The 21608-nt window shown below is 43.3% G+C and overlaps 2 protein-coding genes and 1 long non-coding RNA gene across 10 annotated transcripts in view; 1 reads left to right on the forward strand and 2 right to left on the reverse strand.

Annotated features, from left to right (window-relative positions):
- The window catches only part of INPP4A (inositol polyphosphate-4-phosphatase type I A), a 105647-nt gene extending 104272 nt beyond the window's left edge, over positions 1 to 1375 (reverse strand). For all 8 annotated transcript variants that reach the window (XM_056555935.1, XM_056555933.1, XM_056555934.1 and 5 more), the window contains exon 1: positions 1301 to 1375. The gene's annotated coding sequence lies outside the window, so the exon portion shown is untranslated. The remainder of the gene's footprint in view (positions 1 to 1300) is intronic.
- The window catches only part of LOC130355596 (uncharacterized), a 31516-nt gene extending 15286 nt beyond the window's left edge, over positions 1 to 16230 (forward strand). Inside the window, exons 2-4 of the long non-coding RNA XR_008888589.1 lie at positions 2478 to 2723; positions 12999 to 13130; positions 16149 to 16230. This is a non-coding gene — a long non-coding RNA (uncharacterized LOC130355596). The remainder of the gene's footprint in view (positions 1 to 2477; positions 2724 to 12998; positions 13131 to 16148) is intronic.
- Positions 16231 to 16420: 190 nt separating this feature from the next.
- On the reverse strand, positions 16421 to 21604 carry LOC130355595 (cytochrome c oxidase assembly factor 5). Its single transcript, XM_056555937.1, has 3 exons — positions 21353 to 21604; positions 18024 to 18107; positions 16421 to 16623 (listed from the first exon to the last, which is right to left on the reverse strand). Exons 1-3 carry the CDS (start codon positions 21449 to 21451, stop codon positions 16582 to 16584), a joined length of 225 nt encoding a protein of 74 aa, XP_056411912.1. The 5' UTR covers positions 21452 to 21604; the 3' UTR covers positions 16421 to 16581.
- Positions 21605 to 21608: the final 4 nt, after the last annotated feature.

Genomic DNA, 21608 nt, shown 5'->3' on the forward strand with positions numbered 1-21608 from the left:
TGTATAGGTTAATGCCCTCTTACACATATAGTGGGCAGAATCCTGTATAGGTTAATGCCCCCCTCACACATATAGTGGGCAGAATCCTGTATAGGTTAATGCCCCCCTCACACATATATAGTGGGCAGAATCCTGTATAGGTTAATGCCCCCTCACACACATATAGTGGGCAGAATCCTGTATAGGTTAATGCCCTCTTACACATATAGTGGGCAGAATCCTGTATAGGTTAATGCCCCCTCACACACATATAGTGGGCAGAATCCTGTATAGGTTAATGCCCCCCTTACACTGTATAAAGGATATAGTATACACATATATAAGGCATTATACTGTATACATTAATGCCCCCCTTACACTGTATAAAGGATATAGTATACACATATATAAAGCATTATACTGTATAGGTTAATGCCCCCCTTACACTGTATAAAGGATATAGTATACACATATATAAAGGCATTATACTGTATAGGTTAATGCCCCCCTTACACTGTATAAAGGATATAGTATACACATATATAAGGCATTATACTGTATAGGTTAATGCCCCCCTTACACTGTATAAAGGATATAGTATGCACATATATAAGGCATTATACTGTATAGGTTAATGCCCCCCTTACACTGTATAAAGGATATAGTATACACATATATAAGGCATTATACTGTATACATTAATGCCCCCCTTACACTGTATAAAGGATATAGTATACACATATAGTGGGCAGAATCCTGTATAGGTTAATGCCCCCCTTACACTGTATAAAGGATATAGTATGCACATATATAAGGCATTATACTGTATACATTAATGCCCCCCTTACACTGTATAAAGGATATAGTATACACATATATAAGGCATTATACTGTATACATTAATGCCCCCCTTACACTGTATAAAGGATATAGTATACACATATATAAGGCATTATACTGTATACATTAATGCCCCCCTTACACTGTATAAAGGATATAGTATACACATATATAAAGCATTATACTGTATACACTGACTGTAGCACAGGACAGCCTACAGAGCACTGTGCCAGGATGAATGGAGCAGATGGGTATATGCCCAGCCATATAGAGGGCAGTGTGGGGCAGGGGTGCCGGCAGACAGCTGCCTCAGGGACTGCACTTTGTCTCCGGGCCAACAAGACATCCATCTGCAGGCCAGCGCGATCTCCATCATCTGCATCACAGAGCACACAGCCCGCCTGTCACCGTGCAGCACCTAGCCACACACACCCGGTGCCAGGCGGGCAGCGCACCTCCCAGCAGATGCCCGGGTACGTACCTCCAGGTGTGCGGCTGCAGGGGCGAGCAGGGTGTCTTGCAGCAGGGTACAAGCAGCAGCCACTCCTTGCAGGTTGATGATGCGTTCTTCTCAGCAGCATTACAGCCACAGCACAGATTCCTGCTCCGCCCCCTGACGTCACTGTCCCCGCCCCCCGACCGGTCCTGTTGTATTGAGGTCAGAGGCCGGTGTGGCGGGTGACAGCTGTGCTGTGCTCTGCCTCATGGCTCCTGTGGGGGCTTGTTTTTTGTGGGATGAGCAGTAGTTTTTATTGGTACAGCTCTGGACAGCATTCCATTATTTTTATTCCATTTTTTGGAGGCAATACAGGCATTGTTTATGAAGTTTCAAGCTCAAGGTTTGAAGCTCAAAAAATGTGGAAAAATAGCCTTAGGGTGCGTTCGCACCAAGTTTTTGCATTACAGTTCCTGTATACGTTTTTAATGTGGAACCGTAGTGAAAACTGTATGCATTGACCCGCCATTGAAATGCCAAAAGAGGTATCAGGTTGTGTCCGTTTTGCATCCTGTACGGTTTTGTCAGTTTTTTCCCGTACCCAAAATCGTAGTCTACCACGGTTTTTTGGTCCGTGTGAAAAACTGTATTAAACCGTATACGTTTTTTTTTTTTAAAACATGGGAGTCAATGTGAACCGTACAGAACTGTATGTGCATACGGTTCCATCCGGTTTCACCATGCGGTTTTTGACTTTTGCACAGGTTTTTTTCTTGGAAATTCAATCAAACAAGTGAAACTTTAGTCATAATGGAGTGAAAAGTTAAAAACGTATATATGTTTTTTTCTTAAAAAACAGATGCAACCGGACATCATTTTTTAAACCGTATACGGTTTTTAACTGTATACAGGTTAAAATGTGTACACACGTTTTGATACAGTTTAGTCAGGTTTTGAGGAATCAGTTTTTCATCAAAAACCTGATTACGGGAACTGTATTGCAAAAACGTGGTGTGAATGAGCAGTGTTTTCCAAACAGTGTGCCTCCAGCAGTTGCAAAACAACAACTCCCCACATGCCCGGACAGCCTTCGGCTGTCCGGGCATGTTGGGAGATGTTGTTTTGCAACAGCTGGAGGCACACTGTTTTAGGGAAAAGGTAATCTAGAGTTCTTTTTACTTTGACTTCTTTATTTTTACAAAATTATTTTTTTCTTTAACAGGGTACTCCAGCCTATTAAAACTTGTCCCCTATCCACAGGATAGAGAATATGTGATCGCAGGGGTCCGACTGCTGCAACCCCCAATCTCCTGATTTCCAGACCTGGGTCCGAATCAACACACACCCTCTATGTACTCCATGTAGATATGAAAACGCTGTACTTGTGCGACTCCAGTGCACCCATAGAGAGTGCATGGAAATCAGGTGCCGTTTTGCAAATCGGGGGAGTGGGGTCCCACCGGTAAAGGTAAGCTGTAAATTGATGACAATACAGATCACAGTGACCTGATAAAGTATCAACAGTCTCAATAAAAAGATTATTTTTGCAATGAGTTTTTCTTTCTCCAACACTGGAAGAAAGTCGCCTATTTTTACAGACAGTCCAGGATTTTTTTTTGCTTTAGTTTTTTTGTTCATTCTTTCAGCAGAATATTGAGTGGAATGCATTGTTGGCTAAAGGGAACCGTCAATGCCTGTGTGATCCTACTACCTACGGAGCTGCCTGCCCTTGGGATCTCCACCTCGGGATCTCCAATTTATCCGGGAGGAGATTCCGTAGTGTGCATGGACCCTTAACCTCTTAAGGACCAAGGACGTATGAGTACATCCTTGGTCCCGCTCCCGTGATATAACGCGGGGTCCCACGGCGGGCCCGGCGTCATAGTGAAGCTGGGACCCGCCGCTAATAGCGCGCAGCACTGATCGCGGTGCCGCGCGCTATTAACCCTTTAGCCGCGCGCTCAAAGCTGAGCCACGCGGCTAAAAGTGAAAGTAAAAAGTGCAGGTTAGCTCAGTGGGCTGTTTGGGATAGCCACGGCGAAATCGCGGCATCCCGAACAGCTTACAGGACAGCAGGAGGGTCCCTACCTGCCTCCTCGCTGTCCGATCGCCGAATGACTGCTCAGTGCCTGAGATCCAAGCATGAGCAGTCAAGCGGCAGAATCATTGATCACTGGTTTCTTATGAGAAACCAGTGATCAATGATAAAGATCAGTGTGTGCAGTGTTATAGGTCCCTATGGGAGCTATAACACAGCAAAAAAAAAAGTGAATAAAGATCATTTAACCCCTCCCCTATTAAAAGTTTGAATCACCCCCCTTTTCCCAAGAAAAAAAAACAAAGTGTAAATAAAAATAAACATATATGGTATCGCCGCGTGCGGAAATGTCCGAATTATAAAAATATATCGTTAATTAAACCGCACAATCAATAAGTCCTATCAATGCAAAAATGGTCTGTTAATAACTTCAGATCACGGTGCAAAAAATGAGCCCTCATACCGCCCCATACACGGAAAAATAAAAAAGTTATAGGGGTCAGAAGATGACAATTTTAAACGTATTCATTTTCCTGCATGAAGTACGACAAAATCAAACCTATATAAGTAGGGTATCATTTTAATTGTATGGACCTACAGAATAAAGATAAGGTGTCATTTTTACCGAAAAATGTACTGCGTAGAAACGGAAGCCCCCAAAAGTTACAAAACTGTTTTTTTTTTTTAATTTTGTCTCACAATGATTTTTTTTTCCGTTTCACCGTAGATTTTTGGGCAAAATGACTGACGTCATTACAAAGTAGAATTGGTGGCGCAAAAAATAAGCAATCATATGGATTTTTAGGTGCAAAATTGAAAGAGTTATGATTTTTTAAAGGCAAGGAGCAAAAAACAAAAGTGCAAAAACGGAAAACCCCCGGTCCTTAATGGGTTAAAGGGACTCAGCAGCAGTGTCACTTGCACTAACATGTTGGTACAAGCAGTAGTGTGGGTGACACTGGTGATTAAGATCAGGGCTCAAGTCCTGCAGGAACGCGTGGGAACTTTTTCCACAGCAGGAACACCATTCCCATGAGACCAGTAGGACCAGTCCTTGGGTGAGTTCCGACACTTTTTTCCCCATGACTTGACCCCTGATTACGATACTTATCTATCCCCGATCCGTGGTCCTGGTCATTTGTTATTTTCTTTATTTCGGCGGGAGGCTTGGTGCACGGCAGCTTGCAGAGGGGCCCAGTGGAAAAGTAGCAGGGGTGGAGTCAGCATGCTCCTGTCGTGCACCAAGCCTGACGCCAAAATAAGAAGGATAACAGACAAATGGGACCACGGATTAGGTGTAAGTATCATTATCATCAGTGTCACCTACACTAAACACCTGTACCAACAGGTTACTGCAGGTGTAACTAAGGACAGATTCCCTTTAAAAGGAATATATCAGAGTGAATAAGCAGTAAGATCTATAGTTTTGTGGGGAAAGTTCCAGGATAACTGGTCATTTATTAATGGAAATCTTTACTCATTTTGGGCTAAGTAGTCAAGTGGGCGGTCCTGCTCTGTGATTGACAGCTTTCTATATATGCATACATATACAGATAGCTGCCAATCACTAAGTAGGACCGCTCACTTGAGTACCTAGCCCTTAGGATAGCATTACTACTACTCGCCCACGCCAGCATATTTAAAAGCCCTACTGCGCAAATCTGTGTATGTGCAGTGCTTCCAAAAGTGGTGTGTAAAAATACGCCAACGCAGCCTCTTGAAAACAGCCGACAAGTTGCGTAGCAGAAGAACAAAATATCATAAGTTGCAGGGGTTAGTTCATCACCCTCAAGGTATGGTATTTCATCATTCCTTACTGACTCATAGCTAACATCTGGCTGCAGCGTTTTTGGCCTAGAAAAACTATGCACTGAATATGGCCTTTATTGGGGCATTTCTTAACACAACTGGATGGTGGTTTAGAGTGTTTTTAATTGTATGAATTGTTTTAAGTGCATGGAAAAATCTTAAAGCTTTTGTATGGTATTTTTTACAAGTGCTTTTTTGGTGTTACTTATTTTGTGTAGTTCTTTTTACTATAGACTAGCATCTAGAGAAAACCTATGTTGTGAATTAAAGGGGTACTCCGGTGGATACCTTTTTTTTTTTTTTTTTTTTATGAACTGGTGCCAGAAAGTTTAACAGATTTGTAAATTATTTCTATTAAAAAATATTTACCCTTCCAGTACTTTTTAGCAGCTGTATGCTACAGAGGAAATTCTATTCTTTTTGAATTTCTTTTTTGTCTTGTCCACAGTGCTCTCTGCTGACACCTCTGTCCGTGTCAGGAACTGTCCACAGCAGCATAGGTTTGCTATGGGGATTTTCTCCTGCTCTGGACAGTTCCTGATACAGGCATCAGGTGTCAGCAGAGAGCACTGTGGACAAGACAAAAAAGAAATTCAAAAAGAATAGAATTTCCTCTGTAGCATACAGCTGCTAAAAAGTACTGGAAGGGTAAATATTTTTTAATAGAAGTGATTTACAAATCTGTTTAACTTTCTGGCACCAGTTCATTTAAAAAAAAAAAAAGTTTTCCACCGGAGTACCCCTTTAATTCACAACATAGGTTTTCTCTAGATGCTAGTCTATAGTAAAAAGAACTACACAAAATAAGTAACACCACTAAAGCACTTGTAAAAAAATACCATACAAAAGCTTTAAGATTTTTCCATGCACTTAAACACTTAAAAACACTCTAAACCACCATCCAGTTGTGTTAAGAAATGCCCCAATAAAGGCCATATTCAGTGCATAGTTTTTCTCGGCCAAAAACGCTGCAGCCAGATGTTTTTAATAGAAGTAATTTTTAATAGAAGTAATTTACAAATCTGTTTAACTTTCTGGCACCAGTTGATTTAAAAAAAAAAAAAAAAAATATGTTTTCCACCGGAGTACCCCTTTAACATTAGATTGACAAATCTGAACATATCACGGTAAACTGAAGTTAGACATAATTCCTGACATTTTTTAGACACTACAACCTGAATAGTATTCATAATGAAAACCATATCTGGAAAATAAAAACATCAGATTCACACACACATTTATGAAGCTCACAGCAAGGTTTTGGAAGTCTGACTACACCTTTGGTAAAATGATATTATACTGGTAGGTGTTCTTCATACAGAATATTGTGGAACAGGTATATCATGTCAATACCCTTAGAAATTCCACTTACAGAACTCAAAAAATGCGGAAAATTTGTATGCAAATACATGTCTGTTTTGTCATGATCTAGCTCATTTAACTCCTTCCCAACCCTGCTAGTTTTGCCTTTCATGTCTGCCATGTGTCTCTTTATGTAAAATTGTAACACGATTTCACTTTAGTACACAAATCAGCCAATCACACAGCGGCAACTCAATGCATTTAGGAATGTAGGCATGGTGAAGACAACATGCTGAGGTTCAAAGCATCAGAAAAGCATAGAAAGGATTTTTAAGTGACTTTGAACATGGCATGGTTGTTGGTGGCAGGTGCACTGGTCTGAGTATTTAAGAAACTGTTGATCTACTAGGATTGTCACGCACAACCATCTCTGGAGTTTACAGAGAATGGTCAGAAAAGAAGAAAATATTTAGTCCTTGGAAGTTGTGTGGATAAAAATGCTTTGTTGATGTCAGAGGAAAATGGGTTTGAGATGACAGAAAGGCAACAGTAACTCAACTAACCATTCGTTACACGTCAAACTTTGAAGGAAGTTGCCTACAGCAGCAGAAGACCAAACCAGGTGCCACTCCTGCCAGCTAAGAACAAGAAACTGAAGATACACAGGCTCACCAAAATTGGACAATAGAAGACTGGAAGAACATGCCGGGTCTGAGGAGTCTTGATTCCAGCTGTGACATTCAGAAGGCAAAGTCAGAATCTGGCGTAAACAACATGAAAGCATGGATCTATCCTGCCATGTATTCACAGTTCAGGCTGATGGTATAATGGTGGACATTTCCTTGCCACATTTTTGTCCCTTTAATACCAATAAGCATCGTTTACATGTGACATTCTACCTGAGTGATGTTGCTGACCATGTCCATCCCTTTATGACCACAGTGTTTCCATCTTCTGATGGCTACTTCTATCAGGATAATGCACCATGTCACAAAGCACACATCATTAAAAACTGGTTTCTAGAACATGACAATGAGTTCAATGTACTCCAATGGCCTTCACAGTCACATGATCTCAATCCAATAAAGCCCCTTTGGGATGTGGTGGAACAGGAGATTTGTATCATGGATGGGCAGCCAACAAATCTAAAGCTACTGTGTGATGTCATCAGGTCTATATGGACCAAAATGTCTGAGGAATGTTTCCAGCACATTGTAGAAAGTATTCCACAAAGAATGAAGGCATTTTGAAGGCAAATTTGGGGGATGGGGTAGGGCAACCTGGTAATAGTGTCCTTTCTTATCACCCTTTTCTAACAGACTTTGCACCTTTTAAGGACCTTTACTACTTTCTAGTGGAGGGCATTTCATTGAGGAAATGCTGCTAAAATACGGCTGAACCTTATTGTTGAGGCGCTCCTCCTCCTCCAGATTTGCATAAATTAGATCCTTAACAACCACCTCTAGAAATTGAAATACAGCCTTTAAAGGAGATATATAATGAACAAAAACATATTCCCTATCTGAAGAATAGTGGATAAATATTAGATTGCGGAGGGTCTGACCGCTGGGGCCCTCTGCGATCTCCTGTCGACATGCCCCTCCATATATCTCTATGGGAAAGCCGTTCGGCTATCTTCATCTCTCCAATAGAGATATGAAGGGGGCATGTCACAAGCCACTCACCATTCCCAGAGAGAGCCGGGGCTCATACAGGAGATTGCAGGCGGTCCCATCGGTGGAACCATCCGCGATCAAATACTTATCCCCTATCCTGCAGATAGGGGATACGTTTTTGTTCATGATACTTTTCCTTTAACTTCAGGCACAAATAATCCTTCTTGTCCAGTGCTTACTACACAAAATCTTTCCTCTCTATACAGGTCACTTACTACGCACCACCCAACAAAACAGTCCCTAAAAATGTGTTACTCACACAAGGTAAATGTTCCCTTTTGAGGCTGTAAACCTCTAGATTTTCTTCAGGGGTTACTTACAGGATCACTTGTAGAGTGATTCTCACCTCCAGTGACAAGCTATCTTCAACACCTGAGCTGATCTGGGCTAGTCACTAGAAAACCTGGAGTGGCTCAGAAAGGGGATAAATGGCCCCACTACCAAATCATCCCATAAAAATTTGGGCTAAATACTGTAACATACCAGAGATTTAAGATTTAACTGGTTCCTGAATTCCATATCTTATTCAGCTTTAGGGTATGTTTATATGGCAGAATGTCCCTGTGAAAGTTCTGTTGTTTTTAATGGGATTCTGTTGTGCATATGGTGGAATTTCCACAGCAGAAACATCTGCTGATACCGGCATCCACAGAAAGGGTAGACATGCCAATTTTTGCTGCTGATATCGCTTGGAAATGCATTGCCATCTATGAGATGCACCGCCAGAACATATCCTTACCCTGATAAGGTATGGGCTTTCTGAAACCTGGTATCCACATATGAAAGGTACTGTGTGGAAACGTTGTGGTGCCTGATGACAATTTCAACCACTGTCTCACAATAAATAGCTGATCAAAGAGCTGAAAACGTTCCTCAGAGATTTTGGTCCATATAGACATGATGGCGTCAGGGATTTGCTCTAAATTTGTCAGCTACACATCGATGATGTGAATCTCCCATTCCACATATCAAAGGTGATCGAGTAGATTGATATCTGGTGACTACTGAGGTCATTGGAGGATAGAGAACTCATTGACATGATGTGAGGTTTGTGGCTATGTGACATGGTGCATTATCCTGCTGGAGGCAGCCATCAAAAGATGGGTACACTGTGGTCGTAAAAGGATGGACAGGATCAGCATATCACATGCCGAGTCAGTACCAAGATATAATAGATATGCCAAATCAAAGAAACAGGAGAAGAGTCAGAAAGCAGAGCCAATGTGTCAAATATGCCAGAAATACAAGATACAGTACAAACGCTAGATAGGAGTAGGAGCTCTTTTGCAGGCAAGGTATGAGAGCAGACCCAGACTAGTGCTCACATCAAGGTCAGCTGACCAGTCCAGGCAGCTCGGCATTGCCCAAAACAGAGAGAACTGTCAGAAACATTTAACCCCATGGGTTCTGACATGCAACGAGTGATTATTTGAGTTACTGTTGCCTTTTTGGGAATATGATATGTAGGGGAGAAAAAAGAGAGACAGATGCGGCGCTAATAGTGCCGGTTATCCGTGGATAACGGATGGTAGATAGACAGGTAGATATGAGCCTGCTCACCTTTGTTGGTTGCGCAAAATTCAGGCGCAACGCTGATAGAAAGCCTTGAGCAGGTATCTTTTCTGTAGGTGTGCCGGGAGCAGCTGGCCTCGGTCCCGTCAAAGACGGTTGGGTAGCAATATAGTAGCATGTTCGGGAGGGAGGAATCCCGGCAGGGGTCTCCTATTCTTCCCGTGGCTAACAGTTTCGGCGCTGCAGCGCTACACCAGCAGAGTGGAAATTCGCTGTGGAAATTACTGCGAATTTCCACTCCGCTGGTGTAGCACTGCAGCGCCGAAACTGTTACCCACGGGAAGAATAGGAGACCCCTGCCAGGATTCCTCCCTCCCGAACACGCTACTATATTGCTTTTTGGGAATATGGCACTCACTGTGTGAACACAGAAGACGCAGGAGGCCCCAATAGCTCACTGCAGCTTGAAGCTAATCTCCACCAATAATTTTCTGGTATGGCTGGCTCACACTACAGCAAGGACACAGCTCTGCTCGCTGAGCTAGGTCAGAATGCCACAAGCAGGGTGGTGTCCTCTAGTTAAAGGGGTACTCCAGGGAACTAATCCCATAGCCCATACTGTCTTAATATCATTCATTAGCTATATAGAGCAGTTTCCCTCTTTCAGCTGTCACTTACATGCAGGGTGTGAGAGAAAGATGTCATATTCAAATCCTGCTTGTTTTTGTGTAAACCTTTCACTGACACCTAGCCCCCACCCTCCTGCAAGACCAACACCACATGATTTCTGGCTTCACAGCCACACCTCCCCCCTTCTCCCTGTGTGAGGACTTTGCGGCAGAGAAACCCAGTGAAGATTCTCAGTCACAACTAAGCACTGTTACATTATGCGCTCCGTCTGCACATGCTGGCCGTGAGCGTATGGTCCTTTACCTGCTGCTGCCGATGGGGCTGGGACTCGCATCGCGGGAGGCGCCCGCATGCGAGCCCCAATCCGTCACTCACCAGGTGATTCTCCTGCTCCCGCCTCTGCTTTAAGATTTAAAGGGCCAAAGCGCTCATTAGTGTAATTCACCTGTGGTTCATTGATAAATTACTCCACCCTCCTCACTTCCCTGCTGGATCTTTGTTGCCTTGTGCCTGGGAGAAAGCATTCCTGAGAGTTGCTTTACCGTGTATCTGATCCTTTGCTCTGTGACTTGACCTTGCTCCTCTGCCGCCTGCCTACTGACCTCCTGCTACGTCCTGACTACGCTACTTTGCCGTCTGCCTTGACCTTCTGCTATCCTGACTATGAGCTGCCTTATCCCTCCTGTGCCTCGCATCTCCTCAGCCGCCTGTGTGGTTGAGCCGTGCCAGGGATAGCGACCTGGGTGCCGCCTGCCCCAGCAAGTCCATCCTGCTTTGCGGCGGGCTCTGGTAAAAACTAGCGGCACCTTAGACTCCACTCCCTGGTACGCTCCGAGTCATCTGCCACACAGGTCCAGCGGATCCACATCCACCGGGGTTCCTGTCTTCTGAAATGTGAGTGTTACAAGAACATAACATTGCTCTTTTCCTGCTGCAGATGTTATCACTAGGCGGTATGACCAAATATGTGTATCACGTTTTTTTTTGTAACTTATGGCGGTTCTACGGTATATAACGGTATTCCCCCCCTCCCCAAATTACTTATCTGCACAGCGCTGCACTGTCCCCATTGCGGTAAATACTCACATATCACCCACAAGCGCTGCCCTCCTCGTCCTTCTGTTTGTTGCGGCCGCCGGCGCTGACACTCTATACTGTACACTGTATCCCTATGCCCGGGCTGTAAAATGTAAACAAAATAAACTTTAACGCATGTTCCTACGTCAGCCTTATGCTCTTCCTGGGGACGGGAACGTCGGAGAGCTGTCAGCATATCACAGGCCGCAGCGATGTTCCGCCTCGGCCGTTGATAGGCTGAGCCCACGGTCATGTAAGAAGCCGGCTTCTTACATGACAGTGCGCTCAACCTATACCGGCCAAGGCGGAACATCGCTGCGGCCGGTTATAGGCTGACAGCTGTCAGACGTTCCATTCCCTAGGAAGTTCCCTAAAAGTTTAAGTTTATCTTGCTTACCTTTTGCAGCCCGGGCATAGGAATACAGCATACAGTATAGAGTGTCTGTGTCGGCGGCCCGCAACAAACAGGAGGACGAGGAGGGCAGCGCTTGCGGGTGATATGTGAGTATTTACCCCGATGTGGACATCGCAGCTCTGGGCTGATAATTAATTGGGGGGGGGAGAACACATATGATTAGTTTCCTGATGGGGACAGCGCAGCGCTGGGCTGATAACTCATTCATCGGCGAGGGGCCAAACCGGTATTGCGGTATGGGGAAAAATGTATATTGTGCAGGATAAAAATTTCAGTATCCGGTATGAACCAGTATACCGCCCAGCCCTAGAGGTTCCTCTTTCTTCAATAAAAACTTTTTTATTGAATAAAACAAAATGAAATAACAGATTACATCAAAGCAAGACGCATTTCGGGTGTTATACCACCCTTCCTCAGTTGCAGTTGGGAACTCAGAACAGGTATTGTGGTGACTTTGGGGCATTTATATCTTTCTTAACTTCCCTGGAGCATCCTTTAACACAGCCACCTATACTGGCAATTCGTCAGTCACCCCACACTGGCCAATCACAGCCAAGTCTGCTGGTAATCTCATAATGTAAACATGGCATTGATTGATGCTGTGTTCCTTTGGTTATTTACATACATTTGCTTTTCTCTCTTTTCTTACTAAAATCTACAATGGTATTTTTTAATACTGTGTGTGTATATATCTCCACCATTTTACATGCTCAGTGCATATTTCTCTTTATGCAAAGCACACTTGAAAAAGGCTCAGAAGGACCAAAACATTGGCCCTCATTTACAAAGCCTTTTCCGATTAGGTTTTGCAGGGTTTTTGTGTTGTGTCAATTCTGCAATATTACTGCGCCATAGAAACCACAAAAATCCGACCAAACCACTTTAAGACTGAGAAAAGGGGTGTGGCTTTAAATCTTTTACTCAAACCCACAAATTTACAAAGCTTTTTCACACCAAAATGGTGTTTTTTTTTTTGTTTTTTTAACAGTAACAAAACTCAGTTAAAGTTAATTGCCTGTTTTTTCTCACATCAACCAATCACAGCTCAACTTTCATATATATCTTAACGAGCTCCGGTAAAGTGAAAGTTGAGCTGTGATTGGTTGCTGTGATGAAAACCAGACAATTAGGCAATTAGGGTTTCAGGCAGATTGATAAATCTGGGCCATTATGTTAACTATATTTTTAAAGAATTTTTGATGATTTTTTAAAAATAATTTTCAATTCTGCTATCTATATTATATAATAATTCTGAAATCTTCCCGTTTACTTTCTGCCCACTAGAGCTAAAACTAAGCATCTCTACTTTAAAAAGGTCTCCAATTCATGTGAATGGGGCAGGTCCTATCTATTGGTCTCTATGATCCATGGGGCCTGCAGTAAAGCATATCACTAAATGCTGTTAAAACAGCTCAGGTAAGATGGCAAGTCACATAAAAAATGTAAACACAGGGTGTATATGTTGTGCATTTGCTTCCTATATTTTGGTCAGGAAATGCTATGGATTTTCCACTGCAGAAAATCTGCAGCATATCCACCCAGTGTGAACATACACTTTTGGATGGCTCAGGGATGTAGAAATCCTATTGCCCAACGCCCTGGACATGTAGTTCTGGGCGCTGGGCAGGTTAATTTTTCATAGATTTAGCCTTGTATCGGGCAAGCAGGGCTGTACCGACTTCCCCCTTTATTTTTATAATGCAGGGTGTGCGATGCAAGTCTGCATCTCACACCAGCACTCAGGGTGTAAGGAGCAAGCTCATTACTTGAACCCACTCCATACCCGGCGGCCCCCAGCTGATTTCAGTAGCTGGGGCCGCCACTAATAGCCCGGCATGTGGCGATCGCCGCGGCCAGCTATTAACCCTTTAGATCGCCACCGTCAAAGTTGACAACGGTGTCTAAAGGGACCTGTTAACCCTCCCTGGTGGTCTAGTGGCGGTAACCGAAGGGCTTACCTCTGCATTCATGGCTGCCCCCCTGGATCTGCTTTTGATTGAGCCTGCCTTGAGCAGGTCCAACCAAATGAACACAGATCAAAGGAATTTAATAGAACTACATTGATCTGTATGAGGAATCTAATGATTCCTCCTAATAAAGTGTATTTAAAAAAAAAAAAAAATAAACATTCAATTGACCCCTTCAATATTAAAAGTTCATATCACCCCCCATTTCCCAAAAATATGTAAACATAATAAAAATAAACATATTTGGTATTGGCGTGTGCGTAATTGTCCGAACTATTAAAAATAACTTTACATATCCCATATGGTCAATGGCGTTAACGTAAAAAAAAATACTAAATCACAGAATAGCATTTTTTATGTTTATAACATCATATCTCAGAAAAAGAATAAGTAAAAATTGTTCAAAAAGTCCGATCAATACCAAAATGGTACCGATACATACAGCAGATTACGGCCCAAAAAACTAGCCATGATACAGCCCAGTATACGGAAAAAATTTTATGTTATAGGGGGTCAGGAATAAAAAAAATATATATATATTACATATAAAGTTAAAAAAATATAATATTTGGTATTGGTGTAATCAGGGTGACCTAAAGTATTAAAATAGAAGTTTGACCACAAGGTGAATGGCGGAAAAATAGAAAAACCCCAAATTTGCATTTTTTTCACCTCACAAATAATTTTGTTTTGTTTCCGAGCATAAGTTATGGAAAAATGAAAGGTGTCATTACAAAGTATACTTGTCCCCGCAAAAAAACAAGCCTCATATGTGTCTGTAGATGGAAAAATAAGAGTTATGGCTATTATAGGACGAGGAGGGAAAAAAAATGCAGAAAGACCTTATTTATGTACTATTTAGGTAGAAATTATTACCAGGACAAGTGGATTTTCATGAGGGACAAGTAGATTGTGTTTTGTTTAAAGGGGTTCTCCAGTGCTTAGACATCTTATCCCCTATCCACGCTCCAGGGACTGATTACAAATGGGGTGCCACATGCAAGATCACGGGGGTCCCCATCGGCGGGACTCCCGCGATCAGGCATTTTATCCCCTATCCTTTGGATAGGGGATAAGATGTCTATGCACCGGAGAACCCCTTTAAGTTCCTTGGACAAGTAATTTTTTTTTCTAATTTCCCCACCCCTGTGGCTTATCTTAAAAATTCTAAAATTAGAATTTAGCAGGTATTCCCTATAAATGATAACCAGAGGAATGGTGGATGAAGCAGCACGTCAAAGTATTGAGTGACATGTGAACAGATTTTTGGCAATGATATATTTGTATACCATGGGACAATATTGTGATAAGCATATAACTGAAGACTCAGGAGTGCTGTTTTATCCTTGCATTGTTACCATTGAGTCCGAAGCTCTGTGCCCACTTTTTAAGGTATAGTCCTTCCCACATTGCTCCTCCATTCATTGCAATTGGATTAGACTTTACAGGGATACTTGCCAATGGTAGAATACACCAAATGTATGTGTATTTTCCTGTCTCTTCCTATTTATTTTGAGCCAAGAGAGAAGAAACTAAGTACTGCCCTTTACAGATCATTTATAGTGGGACATCCTCCCCACTTCTGGTCTATACCTGGGCCTGGCACAGAATCCGAATCCTAAAACACCTCAATCCATGCAATTCCCTTGCAGTGACATTGATTCTTAAGTCTGTTCTTAGACAGTGGGTGTGCGGAGTATCTATGAAGTCAGCATGAAGAAGAGCTGCTAACTGACAGGGATTTACTGAGGCTCTACTACTGCTGTCTAACTTTATCTCCAACACAAGGGCATCTTGTAGCCTCTGGGTACATTAAAGGGGTATTCCAGGATTTTTATTTATTTGACTATGCTACAGGGGCTGCAAAGTTAGTGTAGTTCATAATATAGTGTCTGTACCTGTGTGTGACGGTTTTCTCACAATTCTTATGCGATTTTCACCCCAATATTTATTTTTAACAGCATACAAAATTACTGTTGTCTCAGATTTTTCCCAGGTTGCAATGCGGCCGAGACCTGACTCACTATTCAGCTGATGACAGGGAGCCTGTCTGCTTCAATGGGTGGAGGGATAGCTTGGTGGGAAAGAGATCAATCAGCAACTAATGCAACAGCTGTAGGCACCCTGATTAAAAACAACAGGTCTTTTGAATGAATGCAGCTCATTGCAGCTCATTTATGTTTCAATGGGTGGGGTGGCTGATGTGTGGGAGGGGGGGGGGGAGGAAATGGAATTATGGGATTTTTAGGCAAAAGAAGAAAACTCTAACAGGAAATACCAGTTCACAAACAGATAGCCACAGTGTTATGGTAATCTCACAACATAGCCATTTAGCCCCAAGACAAGTGCAGATCCTTCCTAAGCATGTCCATTACTGTCTGCCAGGTATGTGCTAAAATCACCTTATAGTGGATGACCCCTTTAACAGAACACACAGTAACCCTCATATATTTTCTTTCTTTTTAAGCTGCAGTGATTTATAACCAGCTTTATGGAGTTCCCAGAAAAAGACCTCAAATAGAAGCTCTTCTAAGTAATAGTATAGTAAGTGCTGTTTTTCACATGTATATGGAATATGTTGAGGCTATATAAACATTGTTCTCCTCCTTACAAACCCTCTGCTACACCACTACCTAAACACATGAACATATAACAACATCACACTCAAAAAAATAAAAACCTTGGAAACAATATTCAAAAATGAACAAGTGATTAAAAAAAAGACTCATCTATATTTTATTAAGAAGAATTGATTATTAAACTTAACAACTATTTTTAATAATGCTCTTCTCTCCATTCCAGAAGGAGCGGCATTGTGGTACATATCTTCACAGTGCGGAACCTATACAACAAGAGAACTCTTCTGATTGGAGCCAGGATACCCCATTATCTTCCTCACTTCAGTAGCCCTTCCTTCCACGAAATCGTGCTCTGTTGTCCAACTATGAAATATAGATAGATAAGACACATGAGAACAGAGGGAACATACCACCAGGAACGAAAACCTGATACAAGGTTCAAGTGGGCACTGTCATTTGGAAAAGCTTTTTACATGTACTAGCGACATGTCAAAAGTTTTGATCGGTGGGGGTTTGAGTGTTCAGACCTCCACCTATCAGGAGAACGAGCCAAGAGATGGTTGTGCTCAGAGTGTTCTCTCCCAACTTCAAGTGACGCGATCAAGACCGTTTTATAATGTAAGTCTATGGAGTGTGTCTTGATCATGTGACAGAGCAGGGAGAGGAGTGTGCAACGGTGAGGACATCTCCCGGCTGGTTCATTCTGATCGGCGAAGGTCTGAACACCACTGGAAAACATGTTTTTTTTAAATCAAGTGGTGCCAGAAAGTTAAACAGATTTGTAAATGACTTCTATTAAAAAATCTTTACCCTTCCAGTACTTTTTAGCAGCTGTATGCTACAAAGGAAATTCTTTTTTTATTTTTTATTTCTTTATTGTCTTGTCCACAGTGCTCTGTGCTGACACCTCTCTCTGTGTCAGGAACTGTCCACAGCAGCATAGGTTTGCAATGGGGATTTTCTCTGGACAGTTCCTGATACGGGCTTCAGGTGTCAGCAGAGAGCACTGTGGACAAGACAAAAAAGAAATTCAAAAAGATTCAAAAAGAAAATAATTTCCTTTGTAGCATACAGCTGCTAAAACGTACTGGAAGGGTAAAGATTTTATAATAGAAGTCATTTACAAATCTGTTTAACTTTCTGGCACCACGAGCGGATTTTTTTTGCGGGTTTCTCGCTGCGTATTTGAAAGTGGGCGGGCTCTTCTCAGCTGTCCGCAGCAGATTTTCCGCGGCGGAATTTCCGCTGCAGAATTTCCGCTGCGGAAAATCCGCAGCAAGCCCCATTGAAGCCAGTAGGCACTGCGGTGGATTTTCTGCAGCGTGAATTCCACTGCGGAAAATCTGCTGCGGACAGCCGAGAATAGCCCGCCCACTTTCAAATACGCAGCAGAAAACCCGCAAAAAAAATCCGCTCGTGTGAACATACCCTAATACTCTTGACATGTCAAAAGTTTTTTTAAGAGACAGGTACACTAACTGAATTCATTTTAGGTGCAACTAAGGATCAAGGAGTGACAGGTTCTAGATGGGTTCAGAAACAAATGGACCTATTACAAGTATAATGGATCCATCTAGATTTTTTGCAAAACTAAAACTTGTCCATCAAAAAGTAAAAGCCATGATCCCAGTGTAAACAGAGCAGTATAAGGATCCAGCCACACAATAAATTGAAATGCACTATAAAAGACACATAGGACAAGTCTAAACAAATACAGTGAAAAGAAATGTCCTGTATATTGGGGACATAGAGGAGGCACTTACTATTGATCTTTTACACTCAAAGAAGGTGACCTGCAGAGCCTTGCAGTAGCCTTCCCTCAGACACTCCTTGGGGGTCTTTCCTTCCTGTATGAGGACACAACATTTAAAATGGTAAAAATGGTCCATATACTGTGTCATTCTCTAAAACTGTGGTTACGCCACATTTCGGAGGGGACGTAGCTTATGGCAGAGAATACCTGAACTAAAAGGAAATCTAGGAGAAAAGACAACTCCATAACATAGATACTTTACAAACGGTGGACTTCCAGATGTAGGGAAAAAAAAACTACAACTCTCAGCGTGCCCGGACAGCCGTTGGCTGTCCGGGCATGCTGAGAGTTGTAGTTTTTTTTTTTACCATCTGAGGTCTACAATTTGGAGTAGCAATGATATAGAAAATGCTGCAGTAAATAAATAATACTATAAATGATAGCTCATCTGCCACATATATTGAAGTACAAGATAGCAGCGGAAAAAAGAAATAGAGGTTTGCATAAGCGGAATTGGAAAAGCTTCGAAACCTACACTATGGGGTTATGTGCCAGTTAAAGGGGTTCTCCGCCCCTGGCATCTTATCCCCTATCCAAAGGATAGGGGATAAGATGTTAGATCGCCACGGTGCCTCTGCTGGGGACTCCGGGGATCGCCACTGCGGCACCCCGCCATCATTACTGCACAGAGCGAGTTCGCTCTGTGCGTAATGACGGGTGATACAGGGGACGGAGCAGCGTGAAGTCATGGCTCCGCCCCTCATGACATCACAGCCCGTCCCCTTAATGCAAGTCTATGGCAGGGGGCGTGAAGACCGCCACGCCCCCTCCCATAGACTTGTATTGACGGGGGGCGGGCCGTGACGTCACGAGGGGCGGAGCCTTGACGTAACGATGCTGCGGCCCCTGTATTGCCCGTCATTACGTGCAGAGTGATCTCGCTCTACGCAGTAATGATAGCGGGGTGCTGCAGCAGCGATCTGACATCTTATCCCCTATCCTTTGGATAGGGGATAAGATGTCTAGGGGCAAGTACCCCTTTAAGACCACAGCCATTGGAATAAATGTGAAACGCAGAAAAGGGGTACTCCACTGGAAAACTAATTTTTCTTTTCTACTCAACTGGTGCCAGGAAGTTAAACAGAATTGTAAAAGACTTCTATTTAAAAATCTTAATCCTTCCAGTACTTATCGTCTGCTTTATACTCCAGAGGAAGTTGTATTTCTTTTTTAATTTCTTTTCTGTCTGACACCTCTGTCCGTGTCAGGAACTGCTATGGGGATTTGCTCCTACTGTGGACAGAGGTGTCAGCAGAAAGCACTGTGGTCAGACAGAAAAGAAATTCAAAAAGAAAAGAACTTCCTCTGTAGTATACAGCAGCTGATAAGTACTGGAAGGAGAAAGATTCTTACATAGAAGTCATTTACAAATCTGTTTAATATTTTGGCATCAGTTGATTTAAAAAAAAAATGTTTTCCACAGGAGTACCCCTTTAAGACTGCTCTCTTCCCTACCCTCACCATGAACATGCACAGTCAGCTCAGTTGAGCATGCAGGTTTACCTAGCAGAAGAGAGGTGGGCAAGCTCTACACTTATCTCCTGGCAACTAAAAGGTCAGACATGTTGAATTCTCTTTTGTGGGGGAGCCAGGAGCCCCCCATACACAATTCCTTGTTGATTTCATCTGACTACACTTATGGACAGGCAGCGTGGTTTACTAGTAACGTGGGATCTTTACTCCGCAATCTAAACGTCTGAACACAGGGTGCCATTATAAATTCTAATGACAAGTTTATTACTAAAGAAATGATTATCCTTAATAAGGAGCTGTCTTTGGTAAGGTGTGACCCGCCTGTGGCTGGCAGCTCTCGTCACATCCTGGCACTGATGGAATTTACTGACAGGCACTGCTTATGGGGACTCTTCACTGCTGAGGGTGCACTCTGGCTTTATTCACTGCTAGGCTATGAATGATCATTCTACAAGCTTTTCACAGCCCTGGCACATGACTGGCACTGCATATGGGTACACTATATGGGGCACACCCTGCCCAGAATACTATGCATAAGGGCACACTCTCGCTCTAATCATTGGCAAGCTATGAATGATTATCCTATATGTCTTCTTCAGTCCTTGCACATGACTAGCACTGTTTATGGGTACAATGTATGGGGCATTAGTTATGGGGGCATTCCCCTCAGGATACAATTTATAAGGGTGCACTCTGGCTTTAATCACCTTCAGGCTATGAATGATCATTCTACAAGCCTTCATCAGCCCTGGCACATGACTGGCACTGTTTGTCTTGGAGGCACTCCACTGCTCAGGGTCCCGTGTATAAGGGTGCACCATATAGGGCATTAGTTATGGGGGCACTCCACTGCTCAGGGTTCTGTGTATAAGGGTGCACCATATAGGGCATTAGTTATGGAGGCACTCCACTGCTCAGGGTCCTGTGTATAAGGGTGCACCATATAGGGCATTAGTTATGGGGGCACTCCACTGCTCAGGGTCCTGTGTATAAGGGTGCACCATATAGGGCATTAGTTATGGGGGCACTCCATTGCTCAGGGTCCTGTGTATAAGGGTGCACCATATAGGGCATTAGTTATGGGGGCACTCCATTGCTCAGGGTCCTGTGTATAAGGGTGCACCATATAGGGCATTAGTTATGGGGGCACTCCATTGCTCAGGGTCCTGTGTATAAGGGTGCACCATATAGGGCATTAGTTATGGGGGCACTCCACTGATCAGGGTCCTGTGTATAAGGGTGCACCATATAGGGCATTAGTTATGGGGGCACTCCTCTGCTCAGGGTCCTGTGTATAAGGGTGCACCATATAGGGCATTAGTTATGGGGGCACTCCACTGCTCAGGGTCCTGTGTATAAGGGTGCACCATATAGGGCATTAGTTATGGGGGCACTCCACTGCTCAGGGTCCAGTGTATAAGGGTGCACCATATAGGGCATTAGTTATGGGGGCACTCCACTGCTCAGGGTACTATTTACAAGGGTGCACTCTATAGGGCATTAGTTATGGGGGCACTCCTCTGCTCAGGGTAATATTTATAAGGGTGCCCCCTATAGGACATTAGTTATGGGGGCACTCCACTGCTCAGAGTACTGTTTATAAGGGTGCACCCTATAGGGCTTCAGTTATGGGGGCACTCCTCTGCTCAGGGTCCTGTGTATAAGGGTGCACCCTATAGGACATTAGTTATGGGGGCACTCCTCTGCTCAGGGTACTATTTATAAGGGTGCACCCTATAGGACATTAGTTATGGGGGCACTCCTCTGCTCAGCCCTGGCACAACTGGCACTAGAGTGATGACCTACCAGCACACAGGCACTCTCCAGCAGGCAGCTCTTGAGGTCCTCCTTCACCCCAGCACAGGGATGCCCATCCTCCTCTTTCTCCTCATAATATTTAGGCATGGTTACTGTTTCGGTCAGCTGCTACATTTGACACTTTATTGCCACCTTTACATGGACAGCGCCATGTTTCCCCCAGAATGCAATGCGAGAAGTAGACCTCTCCGGTGTCTAGTGAGTCATGACGTCATCACAGTGCGATGATCTTGGGAACCCTCCG

The sequence above is a fragment of the Hyla sarda genome, chromosome 2 (genome assembly GCF_029499605.1).
Source record: "Hyla sarda isolate aHylSar1 chromosome 2, aHylSar1.hap1, whole genome shotgun sequence".
NCBI lineage: Eukaryota > Metazoa > Chordata > Amphibia > Anura > Hylidae > Hyla > Hyla sarda.

Coding starts and splice junctions, on each gene's coding strand:
- LOC130355595 (XM_056555937.1), bottom strand. CDS start 21,451: ATGCCTAAATATTATGAGGAGAAAGAGGAGGATGGGCATCCCTGTGCT. Junction 18,108..21,352: donor TGGAGAGTGCCTGTGTGCTG/GTAGGTCATCAC, acceptor GTCCTCATACAG/GAAGGAAAGACCCCCAAGGA. Junction 16,624..18,023: donor TTGAGTGTAAAAGATCAATA/GTAAGTGCCTCC, acceptor TATATTTCATAG/TTGGACAACAGAGCACGATT.